We start from the raw sequence: 16,174 nt of genomic DNA, 5'->3' as shown, positions 1-16,174 counted from the left end.
ATGAGGAAGCTGGAGAAATCTACATTCATCCCTTGTGGTTGGAGGGTTCCTAGGCGGAAGATGAGGTGCTCTTCCTCCAGGCCTCATGTGGTCAGGGTCTGGCGATGGAGGAGGCCAAGGACCTCATGTCCTTGGCGGAGTGGGAGGGGGAGTTAAAGTGTTCAGCCACGGAGCAGTTGGGTTGGTTGGTGCGGTTGTCTCAGAGGTGTTCCCTGAAACATTCCGCAAGTAGGCGGCCTGTCTACAACGTAGAGGAGACAACATCGGGTGCAGCAGATACAGTAAATGATGTGTGTGGAGGCCTCATCTTCCGCCTAGGAACCCTCCAACCACACGGGATGAATGTAGATTTCTCCAGCTTCCTCATTTCCCCTCCCCCCACCTTATCTCAGTCCCAACCCCCGGATTCAGCGCCGCCCTCATGACCTGCAATCTTCTTCCCGACCTCTCCGGCCTATCACCCTCACCCCCTTCTACCTATCGTATTCCCAGCGCCCCTCCCCCCAATTCCCTCCCCCCTACCTTTTATCTCAGCCCGCTTGGCACACCAGCCTCATTCCTGATAAAGGGCTTATGCCCGAAACGTCGATTCTCCTGCTCCTCGGATGCTGCCTGGCCTACTGTGTTTTTCCAGCACCACATTTTTCAACTCTTTCCACTGGCTGGCGATTCTAGAACTAGGGGGCATAGTCTAAACATTAGGGCCAGATCATTCAGGAGAGATGTTAGGAAGCACAAAGGCTGGTAGAGGATTGGAACTCTCTTCTGCAAATGGCAGTGGATGCTGGATCAGTTGTTAATTTCAAATCTGAAATAGATCAACATTCTGGGGTTACTATTGACCAGAAACTCAATTCGACTGCCACAAGACAGCAGCTTCAAAAGCAGGCCAGACATTGGAATACTACAGCGAAAAGCTCACCTCCTGAGTCCCCAAAGCCTGTCCACCAACTACAAGAGACAAATTAGGAGCGTGATGGAATAACCCCCACTTGCCTGGTTGGGTAGAGCTCCAACAACACTCAAAGCTTTACACCATCCAGGATAAAATAGCCCACTTGATTGATACTGCATGTAAAAGTATCCATTCCCTGCATCACCGATGCTCAGTAGTTGCAGTGTGTACTATCTACATGGTGTAGTGCAGAAATCCAAAGATTCTTAAACAGCACCTTCCAAATCCACAACCACTCCCATCCAGGAGGACAAGGGTAGCAGACGCAGGTATTCCTAGGCAAGTTCCCCTCCAAATCAATCATCATCCATACTTGGAAAAATATCATTGTTCCTTCACCAGTGCTGTGTCAAAATCCTGGAATTCCCTCCTCAAGGGCATTATAGGTCAATATACAGCATGTGGGCTATAGTTGCTATAGAAGGCAGCTCAACACCTTCTCAAAGGCAACTTGAGATGGGTAATAAAGAATGCTAGCCCTACTAGCAATGCCCATGTCCTATGAGTGAATAATAAAAAAATTAAACTGTATTAATTGATATGGGCCAAAGGCAGGTGTATGGAATTAGGCCACAGATCTGCCATTGTCTCCTTGAATGGTGGAACAGGCTCCGAGGCTGAATAGCCTACTCCTGTTCCTACACAAATGCTTGGTCTTCTCGGTGAAAACTCTTTCCTGTGGTTATGAGATCAACAACCATAGACTCAAGTTAGAAATCTATGTCATTGTACACTTGAGTGTACAGAATTCTTGTTTGATTTGTGACTGCAGTGTGTGAATACACAGTTGGATATTTACCAGGATGGGTTACATAGGTATTAGAATTCATTACTTTAGAGCAAGTGTCCTTTCTTCTTAGAAGGTTTTGCCCGCCATCACAAGGTTTGACACACTCGGTTTCCAGTCCTGGAAGCAGGAGGATGTGGGAACACTTTAATGTCTCAGTGGGCATCTGGGTGACTGCCTAATACGTATTTTCTTTTTAGGGGTTTAGGTGTGCACCTCCTGCTGAAAAGGCAGAGCTATAAAATGTACATATTTTCCCATTCTTGTGGGGTTTGCACTGCAAAGCTGGTTAAAATGAGTTTCATTAACATGTTTACAATGACAACCTTCGTGTTCCACCTCTGCAAAGCCAGTGGGTTAGAGACAACTTCCCAATGCACTTGGAAATTTTCCTAATTTGTTATTCTCCAACTCCTCCACTGATCACACCTGTGTTAAAATCTGTTTCATGTTTCTGCAGTCACATGGTCTGTCTTGTCACCTCTGCTGGTTTCTGAGAACTGGGCCATGGACTCTCATTGGATTGGCACACACTTAGGAGCAAAGTACTGCCATTGCCTTCTGTAGGATGACCAGGTGATTCTCTCCCTCTGATCATACTGGGAGGATTTACAGGCTGACCTTCAACCTGCTTGGTCACGTTACAAATGCACCTTCCACAAACAACAGGTCCTGACTTAAGACTCAATCCCGAAGCTTCTGGCCCACAGGTAGGAACACTAGCATTGAGCCACGTTTCTGGTCACATAGTACCAAACATTACTAAAAAGGTGCAAGTGGACAGAGGGGGATAGATATGACGAATGAGAGCATTTTAGCATTCACAAATAGTGGTTAATGAGGCTGTGGATTACACAACTGGGATTAATACTGAAGATGAGAGCCCCGTCAATATTTAATAAGTGAGACAGATGTTTGAAGGAAAGGGGACTTTGGGATTAAGGACTAAATTCTCATGTGCATACTAAATACCATCGTAATACACAGTTCTAAATTTTAAAAAAGTCTATTTTACATGTTATGACATACCTCTGCAGTTGGTGGGACTTGAACCCAGGCTTCCTAGCTCAGAGGTACAGCCAATACCACTGTACCATACGTCCTCAATATTATCATGGAACGGTTGGGCTGAATGGCTGTGTAATTCTATGTAATTATTTGATGAAGCTACACAATGCAGAATGTCTATGGTCTTTCCATTTCAATTCAAGCTTCCAATTGTACTAACTTTTGGCTATTAGAACTGCTCAGATGTTATGTAATGGTCATTGTGCAGCAAATTAAGTCTGTTCAATTAAGCCAAATACAGTTCTCTCCTGACTCCTGAATATATTCCACTGGTTTGTGAATGCAGACTCCAGGCACAAGTGATGGGTGCAGACTTGGCGGTCTCTCACTTCTCAAACTGAAGCATTCAGGACAAACCCTGACAAAGAATACCCACGCTCAGCACTTTGTATGGTGCCAATTAAGTCATCTCAGAACCAAGAATATTGGCAGAGGTGAAAAAGTGGCATAATTCCCAGCCAAAGTAGTTATTACACAAGGGAAATTGTAGTAAATGCATTGCTAAAGAAAATAAAAAGCTTTCCACATCAATACATTGGTCTACTTTCTGAAAGCTCCTTAAAGTAACTGTGTGCTTTGAATTGAGTACAGTACTTTGCATACCAGTACTTTAGCCTCAATTTCAGTTCCGAAACTGCTAGTCGGGAAACTTGGAAAAAATGGCTATAGACCCACACTTGCTTTAATTGAGGTTCTTATGTCAGCAACCTGTAGAGAACTGGAATATTGTTCATATTATGTTCAAATGGCTTGGAAGGATTAATTTAAAATACAGAACACGAAGACAAAGTTTCCATTTTTTTTATCCAAATCTACCATGTATATATAACTACAAAATATAGAACTTGGAGCACTTCAAACTTCAAAAAATAGCAATACTTCAGCAAAGATAACAGTAAATCCATACAATCAGATTAAACAGTGAAAACCCAATTAGATCAAACCATTAAGATAGGATAAAGCTGCAATGTAAATCAAACTGTGATCTATGTGGGTTTTGAGTAGAACAGTACCAATGTTTTTAGTACAGCTTCTAAATATTTATTTGCGGTCAAATAAGCATTCATAATTCCTGAACAAAGTGACGTTATTTCTTAGTTATACGCACACACACGCATACATACAGACATGTGTGCACACACACATGAAACACAGTAAATTCACACAAGTCCCAGATCTTTTTGATTATAAGGAGTAGTCCCAGTTCTGATATTTCATTAGTTTGAAAATATCCTGAACCCGAAAAAAGATGGTGTACATATTTAGAATAAGCACAGTGCTCATGATAAGAATCGTTAAGGTAAAATCATTACGTGGGATATTTGCTACTGAGTAACTGCATATAGACATACTCTGCAATTTACAAAGTTTTTTTGTGCATAGAAGCCAAACTATACCTGCCCATCCCAATTTGTACCATTTTACTTAAAAGATACAAAGACTCAGGCTTGGAAATCCCATATTGAAATCACAATCTCTATTGCAAACACAGGCTCAAAGCAGTAACAGCTCAGTCAGTCTTTAGGTTTAACCATTAAGTTATCAGAAATACATTTACATGATAAAATTCTGTAGTAACTGGAACCTCCTTTAAATTTGTTAGCTGGAACGTGGCAAAAACTTGCTGCCACATGACACAGTTAAATTGAACATTAATACACAAATGACAGATTCACTGAGTTTACAGACAGACACCAGATTTGAAATGTTTGGTTAGTTACCTCCTTGAGAATATAAAGAAGGCCAGTGTCTGTGTTAACAACAATTACTCGCACATGGTGAAATCTTGCATTATAAAAATACTTTGAATGTAATGAAACCCCCAGCATTCGAATAGATTATTAACTACTTTTTTCTCAATGAGATTTTCTGCAGAATTGCTTCAACCCTTTGAGGACACCATTTATGTATTTTCCATTGTCTCAGTTTATGTAACATGTTAAAAAGAGGATTCCATCTTACTTTAAACAGGAAACAAAAAAAAAGACATAACTCATCTTAATCGAACACAATGCTCTTGACACTTGTGTTATGGACGACGACAGTGGGAAATATTTCTCTTCACCTTCCATGGGAGCAAACAAGAAATCACTCAATTGATATTGGAGCATTGCTCTAACCCCAGTCCTCTCACATCTTCTCCTTCCTATCCTGAAGGTGCTTTATTTCCCTGGGGTACAGTACAATTGATTCAATTTCCATGTAACCGCTCATAGTCAAAAGGCTCTGGGCTTGAAAAGGTCAATGTGCAGAGTCTAATTCTGCCCTGATCTCTGAGAGATTGGATAGAATGAGGTTGTTTTCTTTGGAGCACAGAAGAATTTTGGCAGTGGTGGTGGTGATGATGGTAGTGGTGGGGGGGGTGGCTGTTGGAAATATTAGGAGGAGCATAGACAAGAAACATTTTCCCGAGGTGGAGGGATCAAAACCACAGAGCACAGATTTAAGGTAAGGGGCACGGAGGGTTAGACAAAATGTGAGGAAATGTATTTCTCACGCAGAGGATAGTGGGAACGTAGAACTCACTACCGGTAAGGGTGGTACAGGCAAAATCCTTCAGAACATTTAGGAAGTATTTAGATGTACACTGTGATGCCAAGGCATACAGGGTTACTGGGCCAAGTACTAGAAAATGAGATTAAAATAGTTAAATTTGATTGGTGCAGCCTCATTGGGGTGAAGGGCAGTCGATTTCCATGATGTCATCCACAGAGCTTCCCTGCAGTGGTCACAAAAGAACGACTGGCAGTAGTTATTTCTAGCTTTTTTCTCCCTTCCATGGAGAGATGGAATAATTGTGGTCCCTAGCTTGCTGGAAGACTGACAACAGTCAACCTATCTTAGATCATTGCTAATCTCTCACCCTACTAGTCACAGTCTCACAATATGCAGAGGAAGGAGTTCTGTCTGATAAGATGGCCTGCACCATATCTTAAAGTACAGACCCAAGCTGCATGGTAAACCTCCTTTCTATTTTCCTTATAAGGGCAATGATTTGCATCAAATAGACAATGTCCCCTTCATCTGGTTCAACCCTTCAAACATTATAGAAAGCTTTTGTTTTAAAAAACAGACCAGAGATTGTGGAATCCTCTGATATAAGAACTGCAATGATAAGGAAATAATCAACAACTGAAAACGACTCACTTATCTAGCATAACTAAACCAAAATAAACCAAATATTCTACAGGACATATTTCACCAAAAATTGTTCTTCCTGTGGTTCTCCAAAATCAATAAATAGAGGACCTTTTAAACCAGTTTATGTAAAATCTGTCAAATGTGACTTGTGTAGGCAATGCATAATTACCTATAGTCCACATGCACCCTTTTGTTTGGACATGTCACAAACACTCCTTCCATGGCCACCAGTCCTTCAATGAGACTTGAACCCAGATCCTCTGGCTCAGGAGGCAGAGACCCTACCCTATGATTTGCACAATTCTTAAAAATGCCAGAATGCGACAAAGACTCTGAACTCTGAGCTTGGATGATACACTAACTGTGTATCATGAATTGCTTACCAGCCCTGTATTAAACTTAATAGAAACCACAGGGTGTGCCATGCACAGGACAGACAATCCAGTTTTGCAATCACACTGATGTGGAAACACGAACATATCTTAACTTGAAATGGATACATTTTCCAATCTGTGGAATAGGATCCTATAGAACTTCATTGGCAAAAAGCACCACAGACTTTTTAATTTTAAAAAAAGCAAAATTCAGAGAAAAGAAAATGCTGGGGGTAAAACTGAAGCATTCAGTTAATGAAATGTTTTTACTAGGTTTGTGCAGGAAAAGAGATGGTTATGAATGACCAGATGATAACACAAACAAACAGGTATTAAAAATAATAGCTTAAGATATATCAAATATTCTACACAGACACTTCATATTAAAAGGACACAGTGCAGAAATGTTCAGGTAGTCCTCAAAGTGTGTAAGAGACACAAAGGGCTAGATTTTCAACTTAATACCCAGGCAGTGGTCTGTATTGCAGGTCAAGTGCCCGTTATAGAACCTGAAACCAAATTCAATAATTTCCCTAGGTAAGTTGTAAATCTAAACTCTCATGCATTGGTTCATTAGAGATAGCAATGAAGAATCTTCCAAAATCAAATCTACCTTTGTTATTGTAATTATTTGCATTTCTAAAATCTTAAATTTTCTTCCATGCTGGTAAAGACAGACTTGAATAACCCAGTAATGGTGTCCACAGTTGCTCTGTTGCGACAAGCATAGATAAAATTGCGAGTATTTTGTTAGCCATTTCATTAACTTTCATTTAAATGTATCTAATCAGTCATTTAGTCAAGCCTGCAATACAATTACTGACAGTGCAGTCATTCAAAGGAATCTGGTTGGAATGGAGGCGAAATTCAACTTCAGTATGAATGCAAAAATGGTAGGTGGCACATCAGTGATTATGCATTGAAGCTAAAAGCAATTAAAATGAGACAGGGTGAATAATGGCTAGAAATGCATTCCCATCAGTCCTACATCCCACTGAAGTCAAAATCCATGCAGCAGAGTTCTTGCAATGCAGATGTGCCGGTGGGGAGACAATTATTTAAAGTCTTGAAATCTGTTATACATTATCTCTGAAACTATCTTTTTGCTAGCACATTCTAGTACAGGTACACAATCCTTTATCTGAAATTCCAAAATCCGAAAAGCTCTGAAATCCGAAGTCTTTTCGTGGCGTGTGGAACATCAGTCATGTCTGCAAAGTAAGGCTGGTTTGGTGTGTGAAGTCCAATCTCACTTGACCCATGTTGCTGTGCGGCCCAGCACTGGCAGGTGTCAATTGTGTTTTTTTTCCACTGTGTTTAATGTCACAGTGAAAATGCCAAAAAGAGCTGCTGATCCACCTATGCGTAATAATAATTAAAAAAAGGAAGCATCTAACATTATCAATAACACAGAAAAGTGAAGATATTGCAGAAGCTTGATCGTGGTGTGTCTGTGTAGCGTCTTATTGAAGAATATGATGTTGGAACTACCATTGTATTTGATTTAAAGAAACAGAAAGGCAAGTTCCTGAAGTTTCATGGTAACATTAATGAAAAATAGGAAAACACTGCATAGGGCAAAAAAATGGAGAGTTTAACTGTGTTGATGGAGTGGATACGACGACAGAGAAGTGAACATATGTCACTGACTGGTTTGCCGGTCATGAAACAAGCTCGAAAGTATAAAGGACTGAACATTGAAGGTGAGTGTCAATATTCAGAAGGTTGGCTGCAGAAATTTAAGAACCATAATGATGTAAAATATCTGAAAATAGGTGAAAAGGCTTCTGCTGAGAATGAAGCACCTGAAAATTATATTGACAAATTTGCCAAGATAATATCTGACAGAAGCCTTAATCCTGAACAAATTTACGATGCTGATGAAACAGCTCTCTACTGGCGCTATGTCCCGAGAAAAACATTAACAATGGCTGATGAGAGAGCACTAAAAGGTTTTAAGGATACCAAGGACAGGTTAACTATTCTTGGGTATGCCAATGCTGCGGGCTCACATCAGGTAAAGTCGGTTGTGATTGTAAAAAGCAAACATCCGAGATGTCTGAAAGGGTACACAATTTGCTTCTGTATCATTACGCAAAACAGAAAGCATGGGTAACCCGAGAAATATTTTTTGACTGGTTCAGTAACCACTTTGTACCAGTGGCACGACCTCATTGCAGGCGAGCTGGACTGGAAGAAAACTGTAAAATGTTATTGTTCCCAAACAACTACTCCGCACATCCCCCTGCCAAACTTCTTGTGAAAAGTAATGTTTTCGGTGTTTACTTGCCCCCTAATGTGACATCCGTACTACAGCCTTGTGACCAAGGAATTTTACGCTCCATGAAGAGCAAGTATAATGACTACTTTTTTAAAGTGTATGCTTGCTGCAGTCAACAGAGAGGGGTCGGAATCCAAGACTTCCTGAAAGAGTTTCGTGTTAAGGATACCATTTACGCGGTTGCTAGTGTTTGGAAGGATGTTGATAAATCAACATTAACAAATACTTGACAAAGACTGTGGCTGACAGTGACGTTTGATGAAACTGAACCTACGGGTGAAGACTTTGAAGGATTTTGTGTCACTGTTGAGAAAGATGATCGCAAACCCGATAACTTACGTACAAAGTTTATCGGATGCAAGTGTAAATAAATTACAGGAAGCTGACATCGAAGAAATGTTGAACATTGATAACGATACACCTGTCGTTCATTCCTTGAGTGATGGGAAAATTGCTGAAATCTGTATTTAATACAGATAAGCATGAGTTAGTAGTGGTGATGATGATGATGATGAGTTAGTGAACATAGTTGAAAAAGTCCCCATTGACAATATGGTGAAAATGTGTGATCAGTTAATTGCTGGCCTTGAACAACATTCATTTATCAGTGAGCAAGAGATTATGGCAATTTACTCAATTAAAGAGAGATTGTTAACCTATGTTAATGAGACAGATAATGCCGTCTGCCTTAGTGCTGAAGCTGTGTGTGTTGAAGTTTAACCGAATGGTTTTCTTGGAATGCTTTTCCTGGAAATAAAATGTCCTTGAATATTTATGGTCTGAAGTATTTCATTTACCAGTATATTACTGTATAAAGAAACTGTAGTAGTATTCCTAGTTTTTATTTATCCCACTTAGTGTGAGTATTCATACATTTTTGCTGCAGTATTGATGTTTGATTACGGGGTGCTGCCCTGGACCCTCCAAGGTGGCACTACATTTGTTCTGAAATCTGAAGAATTCTGAAAAACAGCTGGTCCCGATGATTTTGGATAAAGGATTGTGTACCTGTACAATATTAGACATATCTAGGCCATTGCAGATCCTCACCCTAGGTTCAGACTTTGTTTATTTTCCACCTTTTGGTTAATCGGGAGTTTGACAAGCAATTTGAGACAAATGCCTACCTGTAAGCCTCAAACCATGTTTAATCTCACCAGGATAGTATTTTCAATCTGTTTGTTTATTCCTTGGCAATACACAATTCTGTCTGTGATATGGCCAATACATTTATGATACATAAGCAAGCTTTAAAGAGTTCCCTTATTGTGTGACTAATGAACCTGGCTGTGTCCTCATTAAGATTCATCATCAATCAATTGGAAATGTTTTTTTATGAGGTTTGGTCTCCTTGATTCCATATTTAAAGTTGATATAAACTCGGGATTGGACATTGATAATCTGGCTATGTTGAACTATTGCAACATAACCAATAATCTTAGTAAATAAAGTGAAAAGGTTTCATTAGGAGTTATGTAGAAATCAAGAACACTACTGAAGTGAACTCAGATAAAGCAGTCTTCTTTCTGAGAACATAGTGATACCACAAATTTGATGTCTGTTGATGAATATTAGTAAAGACCATGGCTCTTCCAATTTATTTAATAATGTAATCAATTAAGTTAGAATTGCCTTTACTAACAAAATACAGTCCATATTGAAACATTGATTTGAGCTCTGTGTGTTGAGCACCTCATCAAATAGGTTACTGTCAGGTGTAATCTTTTAAGGACAAAAGGCTAATATTTTACAATCCCCATGAAGCATCCATTTAAAACAGTTATTTAGTCACGCTTACATAATTTGGTAAGAAACAGAATGATCTTTTCTACTATATGCACAATGGGTTGTTAGCTTTGTGTACTAAATTATTTGAATCATAGTTGGATCAATTTGCATCAGGTCAAAACCAATAACTATCAGGTTTGAAAAAAAAAGTCCAAATTTTAACTCATAACCTTTTAAGTTCACTACATACTAGCAACTTGGATACCTTCTTAATTGTTATTAAATGTAGACAATGGAAGTTTGCATTTAAAACTCAACTGTATTAATAAATATGGAGCTACAACTGATGTAGGTGCTGAAATTCTTCTTAAAGATATTTAATACTTGCTGCATCACTATATGTGAGTACTGCCACTCCTACAAATTGTGGAAACTACCATCTGGTGACCAATACTGTAAGCTATACTGCAGATGTACTGCTGTCACTAATTGTGTGGTTAGCTGAAACTCCTACCTCCTTCCTATTTTATGGAATTCTAATTCGATAGATTTGATTTTTCAGAACGTCCTTAAAGCATCCCTACAATTTCAATTGATACCTTTACATTCAAAAAAAAAACCTTTGTGAAAGACACACATGTATGACAAATGCAAGGCAGCAATTTAAACAGAAACAAATCATCACAATAACATTCTGCACAATAGACTACTCTTACCATTATACATGGAGATTCCTCACATTTCTAAATAAATACACAAAACTTGTTTCTCTTGACCTTTTGTAAACATTCTGCTTCTTCCTTCACTGAAAACCTCATACACTCGTTTCTGGTGTGGGTAAAATTTCACCATTTTTTCCAGTCTCATCTTTTAAGAATTGCTCCACCTCTATGGAATCCACTGCTTCTGGTTCCGTTGATCTTTCTCCTTCTTCCACATTTTCCTTTTGCTCTTTTACAGGGGAGTCAGGTTTACGTTTACGTAAACAAAAGAAGTTTCCAAGAGCCAGTACAATGGCAGACAGGACTACTTCACACCCAGCCAAGTAGAAAACATACTTGAAATTCTTGGTGGCATCAAACAATTTTCCTATAGCAAATACAAAATAAACACTAATTCAATATATTTATCTTTTGCAACCCAATCAGCATGAGCAGATCACATCATTCAGGCCAAAACTTATTACACTCTATCCTGGAAAAAGCCCATTTTGCCTGCAACTCCAAGAGGTAAACAGATACACTACGGCAACCCATGAGTGGCCGAATGTGCACTTCTTTTGGCCAGTTACAGAAAAATCATCTTTGAAACCCAACTCGGGAAGGCTGTCAGAAACAAGATCATTTAACTCTCCTAGATTGTATTTGGGAACATGGAAGGTGATGGCGAGTATGGGTTTGGAAAAGAATAGTTTGCAAGAACAGAACTAATTTTCTTTTGCCATAACAGGTCTAAGAACTCTTGGCTTCTTCTCTAAAAGAAGTCAGACATCTGTAACTTTAAATACCATTTTTTTTATGTCAATTGCTTTGGTTAATGCACTAAAGAGGTACCACTGCTGACTGTGTCAGTTCAAATGTATAATCCCAATGAAAACCTCAATGTTTCAAAAGATAATTGACAATGTACATGTCATGTTTTTGTAAGACTTTTACATCTATACTATAGAGAAAACTCAAGCAAGTCTCCTTCCACAAACATAATTGTGTAGACGAACACACACACCATCTCTCCCTTACCTGCTCCTGGAGGACCAACTAAGACAGCCATGGCTTCAATCAACAACACAAGTCCAATGGCACTGGAGAACCTCTCAGTTCCAACGATCGCCATCAAGACCTCAAACTGCAGTGCTCCGACCATTCCATAGGACATTCCAAAGAAAATGCAAAACACCGTCAGACCAACATAATCACGAGCGAAGGAGCCTCCTAGATCAGTAATTCCATTGAAAATCATAGCAAAGCTGAAAAGATACACACAGCGAGGCCGGACCACCTTCAACCCTGCAACAATACCACTAAGAGGTCGAGCAAATATATCAACAAAACCCAAGATAGTCAGCAAGAAAGCAGCATCTGTATCTGGTACTCCTGTATCTTTTGCATAGTTAACTATGAACACAGGAGGAACAAAGAGACCAAAGACCATGATGGAAGCTGCTACTGTGTATATCAGGAAGCCTCGATCCCTAAAGACTGTGAAATCCAGAAGTTTCTTGTTCTTCTTGTGCACCTCTGTTTTCTTTGCTTGCTCTATCATTTCCTTTTCTTTACGACTTGGTTTCAGGGGCCTCATCAGGGCTGCACACGCACAGCAGTTCAGCAGCAAACCCCCAAGAATGAGGAAACCTCCTCGCCATCCATAAACTTTAGACAGGATCTGACCTAATGGAGAGAGGCAACACAGGAACACGGGACTCCCAGCTGCAGATAAGCCATTTGCCAACGGGCGACGCTTGTCAAAGTAGCGGTTTACCATGATAAGAGATGGTTGAAAGTTCAAGGCCAAACCAAGACCTGCAATGGAAACAAAAAGGTGATTCCATTGGTTAAGTTTTTTTTTAAAAAAAGATAAGGCTCTGTTTGCAGTTAAATAATGAATTAAAACCAAAACATAGGTCCCAAGCTATTTCAGGGGAGCACTCTCAAACACAATTTGACACCAAACAACATGACAAATGACAAAAAGGTTGGAAAAAAATAGAGTTTCAAAAAGAAGGAGTGGTGGAGATAATTGGAAAGGGAACTTCAGCACCCAGATTATAGAAAACATAGCTGATGGTGGAAAGGTTAGAATTCGGGAGACACAGGAGAACTGAGTTGGAAGACAGAGAACTCAAAGGATTGTATAGCTCAAGGAGGTTAGCAAAATGAGAGGGGGGCATATGGAAAAATTTGAAAAATAGGATGAGACTTTTAAAATTGAGGCATTAGCAAACTAGGAACCCATGCAAGTCAAAGAGCATGGGCTGCTGGGTGTAAAGAGACTTGGTGCAAATTAGGATGCTGGCTGCAGAGTTTTAGATGTTAAGTTCATGCAAGATACCTTCAAAATATGGACAAGTTAAAACTAATAGTACTGCATTTCAAACAGACACTGTCGACAGTTTCAATGATAATTTTCTAAAGGGAATTCTTTTCAAGTACGTATTGAATAGATATTCCCAGGCTATCGGGGAAAGAGAAAGAGATTGGGGTTAATTGTATTATTATATGAATCTCTATGACATTGAAATGTAAACTGATTAAAGCCACAATAACTTGAAAATTTCAGTATAATGAAGAGACCGTGTACTTTTTCCAATATCACAGTTTCCATATCATTCAGAAAGTTTCACATGCGTAATTTGAGGTACTGAAACCACCAGGAGTTGTAGTGACTTGAGACATAACACATTTTATTTTAGAGATTAAACAGAAAATTCTGGAACTATTCAGCATGTCCTACAGCAACCATGAAGAATTAAATATTTCATCGTGTTGAGCTTCGCTAGAACTGACAGATAGCCTGAGAGGCTAGATTAGCTTATCTCTCCACAGATATTGCCCAAACTGCTGGGTGTGTCCAGCATTCTCGGTTTTATTTCAGATTTCCAGGAGTACTTTTTTTTTAAAATGACCACTGTTCCTTACCAGTGATAACTCCAGCAGTCAAATAGAGCTGGATGATGCTGGTGCACAATGAGGCAAGGATCATACCTCCTGATGCAAACAGGCCTCCTACCATCATAACAGGACGACAGCCAAAGCGATTCACCAAAATACTGCATAAAGGCCCTGCATAAAAAGACAGGAGGAAGAAAATTGCTCAACTGACGACTGGAGAATGAAGAACTTTCAAAAACTCAGTTTAGTCTTTTGCAGAAGACTTTGACACCACAGCAAAACTCAAAGTCAAATCAAAGATCTGTTACCCAGCATTACAGAGTTACAAACTTAAATACTTGATTGTAAACAACATATTTCACCAAACATTCACTTGCTCAATTGTGCACAATTGTGTAACAAGGACATTTTTTAACCTAGGTTAAGGGCAAAGAACAATTCCATAGTAGACCACCAAGAATAAAAGGAACATTTCAAGCTGCAATGATTATAAGTTTAAAGTTTAATGCTAAGCTTTAGCTTCAACAGCTTGTTATTACTGGAAAAAGGAACAAGTTTTGGAATTTTAAAGATCTTAAGAATAATTCAGTGTTTGTAAAATACAGTAAGAAGTGAAAGAGTGATTGACAGCACAAGAAAGAAAAAGAATCAATAAGCAAAAATATGAAAAACAATGCTTTACTTTATACAGTATTTGCACAACATGTGTATTGACTTTCTGTAATCTTAAACTTCAGACTTGAATTTAACAGTAGCTTAGATTTTCCAGAGTGAGATGACAATGGTGGAGAGAGAAATATAAGCCAGCTGACAGGTTGTTATCTCCTTCATCAATCAGACTGAGGATGGGAAAATTGACAGCATATTAAAGTAGGTGAATACAATGTCAAAGTTGGTACAATGAAAGAGAAATAAAGGGCAGAATTCCAGCTGCTGGGGTTAAAGTAGAGGAGAATGGCTGGGCATTGGGGGGGTGTTGTGGGGGAGGGGGGGGTGGTGTTCTAATGCATGTGGGATTACAGACTCAAATCGTAACATTGAGATGGGAACTCACATGATCCTACCCACTTCTGGATTTAGCCTACATAGGTTTGCAAGCAACCATGACTTCCTATAAAAGGACTAGAGGTCAAATGTCCCACTGAACTTGAGGTTTAATCCACACAATGGATGTGTGCATGGAATTTGCCAGGATCAGAGGGGAACTCAGAGGGTAGTCTGTGTACTGGCTGGGATGTCTTCAAAACAGTGAAGACCTTCTGCCGTGCCCATGTGAGAGGCTGGAGCTCACAGCCCTTCTTCTGAGAGTCTGCGTTCTCTGCTTGACAGTTGATTGCCAACTTCTTGGATGTGAACTCACCCTAAGCTGCAATTCTCAGCTGTCAGCCTTCACTACAGGTTGGAAGCAGATTATACTGCTCTACCTGGACCTCTGTTGAGGAACAAGAGGAGCAGCAATAGCAAAAACAATAGCACCAACAGAAGCAGGAGCAATACCAACAGCAACAGCAGCTGCCTTCTCCTCAACCATAACCCTCGTCCCAGTTAAGTCACATGGGCACAGAGATCCAATTTTAAAGCAACAACCACAGCATTTAGTCCACAGGCAAAATATCAGCACTTTCAATGCGCCTGAGAAGATCTGGACTCTCACAAAAGGTAATGTCTGACATCTGCAGATTAGTTAGGCCTCAGCTATTTACACTTTATATCAAGAGTTCAGATGGGGAGATCATGTGTCATATATCTGAGTTTGCTGACAATACAAATTAGGTGGGAATGTAAAATGTAAGCTGCAAATGGATATCAGAAGTTTCATTGCGTTTGGCGAGAAAATGATAGTAGAACAATAACGTGGAGAAGTATGCTATTTACTATGGATGAGAAAGCAGAGAAAAAAAACTTTTTTAAAAAATGCAGAACAGCTGGGAAATTCTGGCATTCAGAGTGGCTTGGGGGTGCTCAGACATGAATCATAAAAAGTAAACATGCAAGTAAAGCAAGCAAGCAGCACATTATCTTTTATGACAAAGAGATTTGGGAACACGAAATTTTACAAAGATTATGCAGGGCCTAATTCAGAAAACATGCCAGAATAGTGTTTACTTTCAGAATCTTTCCCAGGGAGGATGTTTGCCTTAGGAGGGAGTGTCACAAAGGCACACTAGACTGATTACGGTGAGGAGGAATATTGCCCTATGAGGAGACTTTGAGTAGATAGCTATTTGCAAT

At 39.6% G+C, this 16,174-nt stretch overlaps 1 protein-coding gene across 4 annotated transcripts in view; it reads right to left on the bottom strand.

The window, feature by feature from the left end:
* Positions 1 to 3,597: 3,597 nt before the first annotated feature.
* LOC132828044 (monocarboxylate transporter 4-like) overlaps positions 3,598 to 16,174 on the bottom strand; it is a 107,327-nt gene continuing 94,750 nt past the window's right edge. For all 4 annotated transcript variants that reach the window (XM_060844965.1, XM_060844966.1, XM_060844967.1 and 1 more), the window contains 3 exons: positions 13,970 to 14,113; positions 12,074 to 12,853; positions 3,598 to 11,423 (listed from right to left, as the gene is read on the bottom strand). In XM_060844965.1, the coding sequence (XP_060700948.1) occupies positions 11,149 to 11,423; positions 12,074 to 12,853; positions 13,970 to 14,113 (1,199 nt within the window). In that variant the 3' untranslated portion in view covers positions 3,598 to 11,148. The remainder of the gene's footprint in view (positions 11,424 to 12,073; positions 12,854 to 13,969; positions 14,114 to 16,174) is intronic.

Source organism: Hemiscyllium ocellatum, chromosome 25, assembly GCF_020745735.1.
Source record: "Hemiscyllium ocellatum isolate sHemOce1 chromosome 25, sHemOce1.pat.X.cur, whole genome shotgun sequence".
Taxonomy (NCBI): Eukaryota; Metazoa; Chordata; class Chondrichthyes; order Orectolobiformes; family Hemiscylliidae; genus Hemiscyllium; species Hemiscyllium ocellatum.
This window is presented reverse-complemented; position numbering and strand designations above follow the sequence as displayed.